The sequence below is a fragment of the Gracilinanus agilis genome, chromosome 1, assembly GCF_016433145.1.
Source record: "Gracilinanus agilis isolate LMUSP501 chromosome 1, AgileGrace, whole genome shotgun sequence".
NCBI lineage: Eukaryota > Metazoa > Chordata > Mammalia > Didelphimorphia > Didelphidae > Gracilinanus > Gracilinanus agilis.
The window spans coordinates 779,602,446-779,615,999 of NC_058130.1; the positions used below are offsets into that span (position 1 = coordinate 779,602,446).

The following is a 13,554-nucleotide window of genomic DNA, read 5'->3' on the forward strand; positions in this document are numbered from 1 at the left end:
TCTCTCTATCTCTCTCTGTCTCTCTCTGTCTCTCTCTCTCTCTCTCTCTCTCTCTCTGTCTCTCTCTGTCTCTCTCTCTCCACATGTGTGTCTGTGTTTGTGCTATGCTATTAAAAACTGAGATTACTGCACTTTGAGGGCAGAGTCTGTAGGAGATGGCAATGCAATGGTGGAAGAAGAAAGATGTGATCTTTTGACTTTCTAGGTCACTGCACTGAACAAGGACATTTAATTGACTCCATGCTAATTCAATAGATATTTACTATATGTGGGACTCCATGCTCAGCCCTGGGGAGGCAGAGATGAAGAGCAAATCTTATATTTCAAGCTAGAAAAGACTTTAGAGGTCAGCCAGTGCCTCCAGGGGCAATTTTGCTCCCATACAGAGAGGGAATGCTAAGTACTGAAGAATCATAGAATGCTTACCATCCACTGAGAGGCTAGTTCAGAAACCTTGCTTGTTGATTTGCAATGGGACTACTTACTAGCCCTTTGACATTTCACCTTCATTGAATACAGTCCAATCAATGACAATTGGCCTCTGCTTTCTGGTGGATTTTTCTGTGGGTGACTCTTTAGTCCAATTGGTCAGTCTGCTGCTGCTGCTTCTGTCCTTGTACTTGTTTAGACAACCAATATCCCACTGCTTGTGGACCAGGGATGGGAAAAGATGTCAGTTTCCTTTTAAGATCTCAAAAGGCCTTGTGTCAAAGGAAAGAAGAGATTGACAGAAGGCAGCCCCATCTCAGGCACTAGCTTGCCTAGGAGGCGATGAGCTCACAGAACAATTAAGTAGAAAGAAAGGTATCCCTCCCACTGGCTCTCTGGAGTTCAGAATCATTCTTATACCTCGAGGCTAGAAAGAAAAAATGAAACCTAAGAGACAGGGATTGCATTTCTATATCAACAGACAGAGTAAGCAATTTTTTTGGGGTAGCACTTACTATTTTTAAAAAAGTTTCATTTTCTCAATTATATGTAAAAATTTTAGCATTCGTTTTTAAAAATGTGGGTTCCAAATTTCCCCTCTCCCTTCTTCCATCCTATCTTTCTAACTTGAGACAGCAAGGAATTTGATATAGGTTATATATGTGTAGTCATGCAAAATATATTTCCATATTAATCATGATGTGAGAGAAAATTTGGAAGAAAAATAAAGTTAAAAATATATGTTTCAATCTATATTCAGACTTCATCAGTTCTTTCTCTGGAGGTAGATGGGGTTTTTCATTATGAATCCTTCAGAATTGTCTTGGATCGTTGTATTGCATAAATAGCTAAGTCATTCACAATTAGTCATACAATATTACTATTATTGCATACACTGTTCTCAGCTCATCTCACTTTGCATCAGTTCTTATAAATCTCCCCAGGATTTTCTGAAATCACCCCTTTAATTATTTCTTATAGTGCAATAGTACTCCATCACAATCATATACAACTTGTTCAACCATGCTCCAATGGATGGATGTCCCCTCAGTTTCCAATTCTTTGCCACTACAAAAAGAGTTGCTATAAATAATTTTGTATGAGTTCTTTTTTTTAAATTAGAGAAACAATTAAATGAATTCTTATGGCAGATAAGGAGACTCACCCCCTCTACCATGAATCTCCCAAAGAGGCATTTATAGCTGTTGTAAATATTCATCTGTATAAATATCATTTTTTATTTAGAATATTTTTCCATGGTTCCATGATTCATGATTTCCCCCTCTCTTCCTCCCCTCTCAGAGCTGACAAGCAATTCCACTGGGTTATACAAGTATCATTGTTCAAAGCCTATTTCCACATTATTCACATCTGCAGTAGAGTGATCTTTTAACATCAAAACTCTAATCATATCCCTATTGAACTATGTAATCAATCATATGTTTTTCTTCTGCATTTCTATTCCCACAGTTCTTTCTCTGGATATGAATAGCATTCTTTCTCAAAAAATTCCTCTGGATTGTCCTGGGTCATTGCATTGCTGCTAGTAGAAAAGTCTATCACATTCGATTGTGCCATAATGTTTCAGTATCTGCATACAATGTTCTCTGGATTATGCTCCTTTTGCTTTGCATCAATTCCTGGATTTCCAATTCAGATGGAATTCCTCCAATTCATTATTCCTTTCAGCATAAGAATATTCAATCACTATCAGATACCACAATTTGTTCAGCCATTCTCCAATTAATGGACACCCCTACATTTTCCAATTTTTTGCCACCACGAAGAGTGTGGCTATAAATATTTTTGTACAAGTATTTTTCCTTATTATCTCTATCATACTAGCAGTAGTATGTCTGGGTCAAAGGGTAGGCTTTTTTTTAAAAGCCCTTTGCACATAGTTCCAAATTGCCCTCCAGAATGGTTAGACCAATTCACAACGCCACCAGCAATGCATTAGTGTCACAATTTTGCCACATTCCCTCCAGCATTTATTATATTTCTTTACTGTAATATTGACCAATCTCCTAGGTGTGAGGTGATACCTCAGAGTTGTTTTGATTTGCATTTCTCTAATTATGAGAGTTTTAGAACACTTTTTCATGTGCTTACTGATAGTTTTTATTTCTTTATCTGAAAACTGCCTATTCATTTCCCTTAAGAATTGATTAACTCTTTATAAATTTGAGAAATTATATCTTTGTCAGAGGTTTTTGTTATAAAGATTTTCCCCCAATTTGTTGCTTCCCTTCTAATTTTGGTTGCATTGGTCTTGTTTGTACAAAACCTTTTTAATTTAATGTAATAAAAATTATTAATTTTATGTTTTGTAATATTCTCTACCTCTTGCATGGTCTTAAATTCTTTCTGTTCCCATAGATCTGATAGGTATACTAGTCTATGTTAACCTAATTTACTTATAGTTTCTTTATTTATATTTATGTCATATACCTATTCTGAATTTATCTTGGTGTAGGGTGTGAGATGTTAATCTAAACCTAATCTCTCCCATACGGTTTTCCAATTTTCCCAGGAGTTTTTGTCAAACAGTGGGTTCTTGTACCAAAAGCTGGGATATTTGGGTTTATTGTATACTATCTTGTCAAGGACATTTACTCCAAGTCTATTCCATTGATCCTCCCTTCTTTCTCTTAGCCAGTACTGTATTCTTTTGATGACTGCTGCTTTATAGTACAGTTTAAGATCTGGTACTGCTAGGCCCCCATCCTTCTTTTTTTTCATTTTTTCCCTTGATATTCTTGATCTTTTGTTTTTCCAAATGAACTTTGTTATAATATTTTCCAATTCAATAAAAAGTTTCATGGTCATTTAATAGGTATGGCACTGAATAAGTAGATTAATTTGGATAGGATTGTCATTTTTATTATATTAGCTCATCCTACCCATGAGCAATTAATGTTTTTCCAATTATTTAGATCTAGTTTTATTAGTGTGGAAAGTGTTTTGTAGTTGTGTTCACATAATTGCTGTGTTTATCTTGGCAAATAGATTCCTAAATATCTTATATTGTCTAGGGTGATTTTAAATGGGATTTCTCTTTCTAACTCTTACTGCTGAGTTGTGTTGGAAATATATAGAAATGCTGATGATTTATGTGGGTTTATTTTGCATTCTGAAACTTTGGTAAAGTTGTTGACTATTTCCACTAGCTTTTTAGGTGATTCTCTAGGATTCTTTAAGTATACCATCATGTTGTCTGCAAAGAGTGATAGTTTAGTCTCCTCATTGCCTATTTTAATCCCTTCAAATTCCTTTTCTTCTCTAATTGCTACCGCTAGCATTTCTAGTACAAATGTAATATAATAGAAATGATAATGGGTATCCTTGTTTCACTCCTGATCTTATTGGGAAGGCTTCTAACTTATCCCTATTGCAAATGCTGCTTGCTGATGGTTTTAAATGTATACTGTTTATTATTTTGAGGAAAGGTCCTTCTATTCCTACACTTTCTAGTATTTTTTTTTTAAACCCTTGTACTTTGGTGTATTGTCTCATAGGTGGAAGATTGGTAAGGGTGGGCAATGGGGGTCAAGTGTCTTGCCCAGGGTCACACAGCTGGGAAGTGGCTGAGGCCGGGTTTGAACCTAGGACCTCCTGTCTCTAGGCCTGACTCTCACTCCACTGAGCTACCCAGCTGCCCTCTAGTATTTTTAATAGGAATGAGATATATTTTGTCAAAGGCTTTTTCTGCATCTATTGAGATAATCATGTGATTTCTGTTGGTTTGGTTGTTGATATGGCCAATATGTAGATGGTTTTCCAAATATTAAACTATCCTAGCATTCCTGGTGTCAATCCTACCTGATCATAGTGAATTATCCTTGTGGTAACTTGCTGTAGTCTCTTTGCTAGTATTTTATTTAATATTTTTGCATCTGTGTTCATTAGGGAGATTGCTCTATAGTTTTTTTTCTCTGATTTTGGTCTTCCTGGCTTGGGAATCAGTATAATATTTATGTCATAAAAAGAATTGGTAAGACTGCTTATTTTGTCAAATAGTTTGTATAGTATTGGAATTAGTTGTTCTTTAAATGTTTGATAGTATTCACTTGTGAATCTATCCGGCCCTGGGGATTTTTAATTAGGGAGTTCTTTGATGGCTTGTTCAATTTCTTTTTCTGATATGGGATTATTTAAGTATTCTATTTCCTCTTTTGTTAAGCTGGGCAATTTATATTTTTTGTAAACATTCATTTCACCTAAACTGTCATATTTCTTGTCATATAATTGGGCAAATTAGCTCTTAATAATTGCCCTAATTTCCTCTTCCTTGGAGGTGATGTTGCTCTTTTCATTTTTGATGCTGTTAATTTTATTCTCTTCTTTCTTTTTTAAAAATTAGATTAACCAATACTTTATTTATTTTATGTTTTTTCCCCCAAAGAACCAGCTCCTAGTATTATTTATTGGTTTAATAGTTCTTTTACCTTCAATTTTATTAATTTCTTCTTTGATTTTTATGTTTTCCAATTTAGTTTCTATCTGGGTTTTAAAATTTTGTTCTTTTTCTAGTTTTTTTAAGTTGCATGACAAATTCATTAATCTTCTCCCTTTCTATTTTGTTGATATAGGCACTCAGGAATATGAATTTCCCCCTGAGTACAGCTTTGGTTATATACCATAGATTTTGAAATATTGTCTCCTCATTTTTACTCTCTTCAGTGAAATAAATAATTATTTCTTTGATTTGTTTGCTGATCCACCAGTTTTGAAGAATTTATTTAATTTCTAGTTGACTTAAATTTGCCTCTCCATGAACCCTTATTAATTATGATTGTTATTGCATTGTGATCTTTGAAAGTTGTATTTGTTATTTCCACTTTTCTGCATTTGTTTGTGATGTTTTTATGCCCTAGTACATGGTCAATCTTTGTATATGTGCCATGTGCTCCAGAAAAGAAGGTATATTCCTTTTTGTCCCTATTCAATTTTATCCAGACACCTATTAACTCTAATTTTTCCAACATTTCATTCACTTCCCTTATTTCTTTCTTATTTATTTTTTTGGGTATGATTTGTCTAGTTCTGATAAGGGAAGATTGAGGTCCCCCACTAGTATGGTTTTATTATCTATTTTCTTCTTAATCTCTGGAAGCTGTACTATTTGGTGCATATGCCGAGTTCTCATATTTCTTAATTATTTATATTACCTTTTTTTCAAGAATAGTTTCTTCCCTTGTTTCTTTTAATCAAATCTATTTTTGATTTAGCTTTGTCTGAGATCATGATTGCTACTCCTGTCTTCTTTGTCTTAGTTGCAGCCCAATAGATTCTATTTTAGCCTATTACCTTTACCCTGTGTGTATGTCTACCTGCCTCACGTGTGTTTCTTGTCTACAACATATTGTAGGATTCTGGTGTTTAATCCACTCTGCTGTTTGCATTTTATAGGTGAGCTTATCCCATTCACATTCACAGTTATGACTACCATCTGTGTATTACCCTTCATTTTCACTTCCTTCTTTAATCCTTACCTTACTCCTTCTATTATTTCCCTTTCCTCTAGTGTTTTGCTTTTAGTCAACATGCCCGCCCCTTTACCCCTCCCTTATATTACACCCCTTACCACCCTTCTTACTATAGGACATTTTGGTTGCCTCCCCCAGCCTCTCCCTCCCTTATATTAACCCCCACCCCACCATCCTGGTTCTTATTTCCCTTCTACTTTTCTATAGGATAAGATACAATTCTATACTCCAATGAGTCTGGCTATTCTCTCTCTGAGCCAATTCCAATTAGAGTATGGTTTAAGTATTAAATGCCAACAACCTCTTCCTTCTTTCCATTATATTGATCTTCCCCCCCCCCAGCCCCCACCTCATTGTGCTTCTTTATGTGATATATTTTGCCCCATTTTAACTACTATGACAATGATAGCACTTTTAAAGAGTTACAGATATCATCTTTCCATATAGGAATATAAGCCATTTGACCTTATTGAAGTCCTTAAAATTTCCCTCTTTATTATTTACCTTTTTATGCTTCTTTTGAATTTTCTATTTGGGTCTCAAATTTTTGGTTCAAAAATTTGAACCAGATTTTTAAAACCTGGTCTTTTCTTCAGGAATGCTTGGAAGTCTTCTATTTTATTAAATGACCATATTTTCCCCTGAAAGAGTATATAGACAGTATTTCTAGGTAGTTGATTCTTGGTTGCAGACCCAATTCCCTTGCCTTCTGGAATATCATATTGCAAGCCTTCTGGTCTTTAATGTAGAGGCTGCCAGTTCTGACTGGTGTGCAAAAGGAAATTTTACCTCCCTTCTTTTCACTACACGTACCTGGCATGAGTTTCTGTGCATGAGCCTGGAAGCAAGGACTATGTGGGGGAAATCATTGAGCAATTTAGATCACTTGAGTCTATATGAGTCTATGTGAATTTACATCATGTACATAGAGTATATGTCTCCGAGTTTGATCTGGAAGTGACTCTGAATTTGACCTGGAAGTGAGAGGGAGGATAAAACATTTGGGACAAGGAAGTACTCAGTCTTTCTCCAGTCACCAGGCTTGGGGAGCTGCTAAGGTAACCAGGCTGAGACTATCCATGTGGCTAGCTAGAATAGGCTTTTTTCTCTCTCTCTCTTTACATATCCAAGTAATTCTAATAAACTTTATAAAAATTCTAAGAATTAGATTCTAAATTTAATTATTAAACTGGGGATCCATGATATCTGAATTGTTTCTTTCTAGCTGTTTGTAATATTTTCTCCTTGGTCTGGGAGCTCTTGAACTTGGCTATAATGTTCCTAGGAGTTGACATTTGGGAATTTAATTTAGGAAGTGATCTGTGGATTCTTTCAATCTCTATTTTGCCTTCTTATTCAAGGATATCAGGGTAGTTTTCTTGGATAATTTCCTGAAGTATGATGCCTAGGATTTTTTTCTTGGTCATGGTTTTTGGATAATGCAATAATTCTTAAGTAGTCTCTCCAGGATTTATTTTTTAGGTTGGTTATTTTTTTGATAAAGTGTTTCATATTTTCTTCCATTTTTTCATTCTTTTGATTTTATTTTATAGAATCCTAATGATTCGTGAAGTCATTAGCTTCTAATTGTTCAGTTTTAATTCTTAAAGACTAAATTTCATCCATGACTTTTTGATTCTTCTTTTCTTTTTGATCTATTTTCTTTGTAAGGCATTCTTTTAATCTTTTAAATTTTTTTTTTTGCCTTGTTTTCGAGCTAGTCAATTCTGGCTTTTAAAATACTATTTTTTTTTTGTTTTAGTTCATGCTCCTCTGTTCCCAGGGTACCTATTTTGCTTTTTAAGTTCTTTTCCCAATTTTCTTCAACCTGTCTTATTTATTTTTTGAATTCTTTTTTGAGCTTTTTCAGAGCTTGAGTCCAATTTGCTGGAGTGTTTGAGGTTTTGCTTGATGTTTCTTGGTCCTCCTCTGTTCCATCTGTTCTTTGTTTTTTATCTGAATAGATGCTGTCAATCATAATTTCCTTTTTTTCTTTTGTTGTTTACTCATATTTTTCTTCTTTCTCCTTCTTTGTGTGCTGTACACTTGCTCCTCTGTTTTTTTTTTTTTTGCTGGATATATGATTTTGGACTTTTCTGCCCTGAAGGGGCTTCTTCTCTGCTCTGCTGGCATACTGGATTAGACTAGTTAAACTGACCTGCTGAGTAAATCTGCCCTGAGGCCAAATCTTCCCCAGCTGCCCACAGAGGCTGAAGATGAAGGTGTGGGGGCTGAAGGTAGTAACCAGATGGCCCTTTCTTCTGCTCCTTTCTGCCAGTCATGGTCAGAGTCCTTAGCTTCATGTAGTGGTATCAAGGTACTCTGTAGTGGTTACAGCCTTTGCCCTGACATCCCACTGTCAGCTCAAGTCCTACCACAAGTCTCAGAGCAGTAGGTGGGGAAAGGATGTTGGGTCTTTTCTTCTTCCCTTATATCCAAGAATTCAACTTTCTCCATACATCTTTGAAGTTGAATTGAGTAGAAGAGTCCTGTGGCTCCATCTTGTTGTTGGGTTAAGATTTCTGTCTTTTTTGAAGCACTTTTTTATTGATAAGGAAGGATAGTCATTGAGAATTCAGCTTCTGTTGTTTCTAAACCACCATATTGACTCCACCCTCCCCTAAACTGTACTTTGAAGGAAGCCAGAGACTGTTACTTCAGTCAGAGACAGTGTGAGTGAAGAGAATGGTGAAGATGGGAAATATAGTAGTAGGAGGAGTCAATAAAACTTGACAACAGATTGGGGAGACAATGGTGAAGGAAGATCTCAGGGGAACTCTGAGATGGTGAGCTTGGAGGCCTAGGAAAACAGTGGCTCCATCAATCTAAATGGGAAAGTTGGGTTGGGATGGTGCTAAGGTACCATGTGTTATGCTGTGTACCCATTGACTTTAATGATCTTTTCTCTTTTCTTAGGCTGACATCTTCTCAGGAGCCATATTTATTAATTTGGCTTTGGGGCTTGACTTGTACTTGGCCATCTTTCTCCTCCTGGCCATCACTGGTCTTTATACAATCACAGGTAAGCCACAGGAAGGGGGAAAAGCATTCTTTGAATCTACCGTGTGGGGTCATATCTATGCACTCTTGAGAGTTACATAGGAATTGGAGATACATTCTCTGATCTCAAATAAAAAGGGCTGGTTGTAAAAACAAAGTTTATATCCATAAAGCCATTAGGGACTGATATAAGACTAGGAATCAAACTGAATTTCTTCAAGATTGTCAGAGAGTCCACATGCTCTGTGGACAGGTAGGGAAGAGAGTATGTAGACTGGGGCATTTGGAAGAAGATATTGAACTTGAATGGGACCAGTTATGGCCCAGAAAATTGGAGGGATTTACCCACAGTCACCTAGGATCAGTGGCAGAATTTGAACTGGGCCCTTTTGACACCAACTCCATAAACAAATGCATGTAGTAATGAGCAAAGGTCATAGCCAACACTGATAGAGCATTTTAAAAGTTTTCAGAACATTTAATAACAATTATCTCATATTTTTACAATATATCTGGGAAATAGGTGCTACTATGGCCCTCATTTTACAGATTATTAATTATTAATTAATATAAATGATAATAGGATTAATCACACTAACAAGCAAATTATGGAGTGTCCTTTAATATTTACAACAGCCAAATAAAGTAGGGCATACAGGATTTTCCTATTGTAAATGGAAAGTAATCTCAGAGGGAAAGGCACTAGAAGTTGGGGGGGATCAGGAAAAGACTCATATAGAAGGTGAGATTTCAACTGAGGCTTGAAGGAAGCCAGGAAGTGGAGGGGAAAAGGGAGAGCATTCCAGGCAGGAGGCAGAGCCAGTGAAAAGGTGCAGAGTTGGGAGATGGAGTGTTGTATTTCAAAAATACCAAACAAACCAATGTAGCTGGATCAGTGAATCTGGAGAGGAATAAAATGTGGAAAGAATGGAAAAGTAGGAAGAAGTTAGGAAGGATTTTATATTTGATCTTGGAGGCAATAGGACATTTGGATTTATTGAGTAGGGGGTGACATAGTTGGATCTGTCCTTTAGGTAAATTACTTTGGTGGCAGTGTGGAGGAGGGGCTAGAGTGTGGAGAGACTGGAAGAAGGTAGATTCCCTACCATCTATTGCAATAGTCCAGGTGTGAGGCAATGAGGATCCATCCGCACCAGGCTGGGGACAGGGGCGGGAGAGAGAAGATAATAAATTTGAGAGATATCGTGAAGATAGAAAGGACAAGATTTGATGATAGATTGGATTTATGGGAAGAGCGAGAGAGTGAGAAGGGCGGATGACACTGAAGTTGGGAGAACTAAGGAAGTTTGGATTTGGGGGAAAGAGAGTAAGTTCAGTTTGGGACATGTTGAGTTTGAGATGACTATGGGACATTTACTTTGAGTTGTCTAATGGGTAGTTAGTGATGTGGGATCTTAGGAGAGAGGTGAGAGTTGGATTTATACATCGGAGAAGCATTAACATAGATATGATCATTGAACCCATGGGAATTGATGACCAAGGGAGAAGAAGGAGAAGAAGAGAACCCAGGCAGGGCTCGCTACTATTGGAGGGAATGAGCTAGACAAAGATCTAGCAAAGAAGACAGAGAAGGCTCCCAAGTGGAAGGGACCTTGGTGGTCATGGAGCTGAGTCCAGAGTTGAATTTGGTCCCCTCTATGGCATTATACAACCTTGGCTTAAAATTTTTTTATTTGGGGGGGGGGTAAGGAAGTGAGATTCATTAAATTCTAAGGCAATCTGTTCAGCATTTAATCAGCTCTCAATTTGCTCATCTGTAACATGAGAAGATTAAGTGGGAAGAGTATACTGGATTTGAAATCAGAGGAACTAGGTCTAAATCCTGACTTTGACTCTTACTAGGTGTATGACCCTGGGCAAGTCACTTAACATTCCTCATTTATACAGTGTGAATTTGACCAGATGACCTTTAGGGTCCCTCCCAGATCAACATCTATGATCCTATATGAATCCTGTTCCCATTAAGCTACCAGGGTCTATGATTATTAGATGAATCATATCACTCTCCTGACACATGAGCTCTCTCTTGTGACCAAGTGATTAATTGCAGGCTTTCCTCCAAACTTTGCTAGGGTGCCTATAGCAAGCATGAGGGGTGAGAGAGAGCTGAAGAAGGCTCATCTAGAAAAGAGCCAGGTTCCTTTTTATCTCCACCCAGTAGTCTTCTTGGAGCTTTCTTTGGGGGAAGAGTGCAGATCTTTCCCTACATAAGCAGAAACTGAGGGCTTAGGAGGAGAGTAAATTTACTCTCAAAGATCAAAGACTTCAAGGTCATCTAATCCAACTTCCAAATTTTATAGCTGAAAAAAACTGAGGCAGAAGGAAAGGAATCACCCAAAGTCATATGTGTAATATCAGAGATGGGATGGGGAACTGAGACATTGAGAGGTTAAGTGAATTGCCTAAGGTCTAGGTAGCACATCATTAGAATTTGAACCCAAGTTGTGAGAATTGTACAGGTGTAGGCAATGAGTCTGTGAAAACTCTGAAGGGTTTCCCAGAGGGAGAAGGGAGAGCAAGAGGGAAAACCATGGCATGAGAAGAAATTAAATCTCTTCATGGCTGCCAAAAATTTGTAGGAGTAAAAATGAATAAACACTCCTAGTGTTTTAAATATATATATGTTAATAATAAATGAAAAGAGGATGAAAAGAAAAGAAAAAGGATTCTTTCAATAAAGTGAGCAAGAAAAGAGAGCCAAAAACTCACACCTGCAGTACTTTATCAAAGCAAAGCACAAGCTCCCAAAAAAGTACCCCTCAGCGTGGGTTACAGCCAAATTTATCTCCCAAGCCCCTGTCAAATGAGTAAGTAACTTAAAAGGATGCTGGGAATGTAGCTCAGGTGTGACAAATTTTCTACCTGCACAGGTTCAAATAAGATAATAATTGTAAAGCACTTAGTATAGTGCTTGATACATAGTAAACTGTTATTATTGTTTTTATTGCCTGCCTCTATTGATTGGTTCTTTTCCATTGTCTCCAGACTTGTCCCAAATAGCCCAGGGGACACTGATTAGATCCTCACAAGCACTCTGGGGGCTAGGTGCTATTATTCTTTCAATTTTATAGTTGAAGAAAATGGTGGAAAATGAAAGAGATGGAAGAGATTTGTCCAGGGTCACACAGCTGGTAATGATTGGATCTGAATCCAGGTTGTCCTGACTCCAAGTTGAGGACTCTAAAAAAAGCCCCTGTAAGGGAGGGTGCCTAATTTTGTTTCCTTCTGCTCATTAGGGGGCCTGGCAGCTGTGATCTACACAGACACCTTACAAACTGTGATCATGCTGGTGGGATCCTTCATCTTGACAGGTTTTGGTAAGTTTTTTTTTTAACTGATGGGGAAACTGTGTCCCAGTGATGGCAAACAACTTACTGGAGCTCAGATTTCCCATCACTCTGCCTACTTGCTGTGTTCTTGCTCAGGTTGCCTTTTCCCTTGGGTATTCCATGGATATTAATGGATTGGCATGGGCAGGGTCTGGATACTCACCAATGTTTGTAATTTTTTTTAGCTTTTAATGAAGTTGGGGGCTATGAAGCTTTCATGGACAAGTACATGAAAGCCATTCCAAGCAAAGTCTCTGATGGGAACATCACTATCAAGCCTGAGTGCTACACCCCGAGGGCAGATTCATTTCATCTGTTCCGTGATCCCATCACTGGAGACCTCCCCTGGCCAGGCCTTATCTTTGGTCTGGCCATTCTTGCCCTGTGGTACTGGTGCACTGATCAGGTAACAGCCTCCAGTGAGCTTGTGTGTGTGTGTGTGTGTGTGTGTGTGTGTGTGTGTGTGTGTGTGTTTGAATGCTCACTCTTTATGTCATCAGCTGGGGATCTCAGTAGCTCTGCACTAGGTCCTCTCCCAAGGGTCCAGTGACAGCTGGAATAAGGATGAAGGACATTTAATGGCGCTGTCCTCCTTCCTTTTCATGGTGGGCAATAGAAGGGCTACTAAAACAAATGAGATAGAAATGGCAAACCTCTTCAGGATATTTGCCACACCCACCTCCCCCAACATTCTATGTTGTAATAATGTTCTAATAGCCCTCTCAACTCTGACAGTTTATGTTCCAGGATTCAGTGATCCTCTGTTTGGCATTCAAGGCCTTTCATAACTGTCTCTCATTCCCTCTAGTCTTCACATGTCTTACACTCCTCACTGATGTATTCTTCAATTGACAGACACTGATCTCCTTGATATAATTTTTTAAACCCTTACCTTCTGTCTTAGAATCACTGCAAATATTGGTTCCAAGACAGAAGAATGGTAAGGGCCAGGCAACTGGTGTTAAGTGATTTGTCCAAGGACAAACAGCTAGGAAGTGTCTGAGGCCAGGTTGGAACTCAAGATCTCCTGTCTCCAGAACTGGCATACTGTGCCACCTAATACCTCTGAAGACCCTCCACTTTCAGACTCCAGATATTTTCTCTGGCTGTTCCCCATGGCAGGAATGGTTTCCTTCCTCCTGTACTCCTTCAACTCCTTGCTATAATCTTTTTTTTTTTCCTTGCTAAAATCTTGACGTTTACAAGAGGTTTTTCTGAGTTCCCTTTAATGCTGGGGCCATCATCCCTTTGTGGATGATCTCTAGTTTGTATCAGACCTTCTTGTC

The 13,554-nt window shown here is 37.8% G+C and overlaps 1 protein-coding gene across 6 annotated transcripts in view; it reads left to right on the forward strand.

Moving 5' to 3' along the window:
- Positions 1 to 13,554, forward strand: part of LOC123232446 (sodium/glucose cotransporter 1) — a 76,132-nt gene that overhangs the window by 41,399 nt on the left and 21,179 nt on the right. For all 6 annotated transcript variants that reach the window (XM_044658892.1, XM_044658888.1, XM_044658889.1 and 3 more), the window contains exons 5-7: positions 8,835 to 8,940; positions 12,176 to 12,256; positions 12,454 to 12,674. In XM_044658892.1, coding sequence (XP_044514827.1) covers positions 8,835 to 8,940; positions 12,176 to 12,256; positions 12,454 to 12,674 — 408 coding nt within the window. The remainder of the gene's footprint in view (positions 1 to 8,834; positions 8,941 to 12,175; positions 12,257 to 12,453; positions 12,675 to 13,554) is intronic.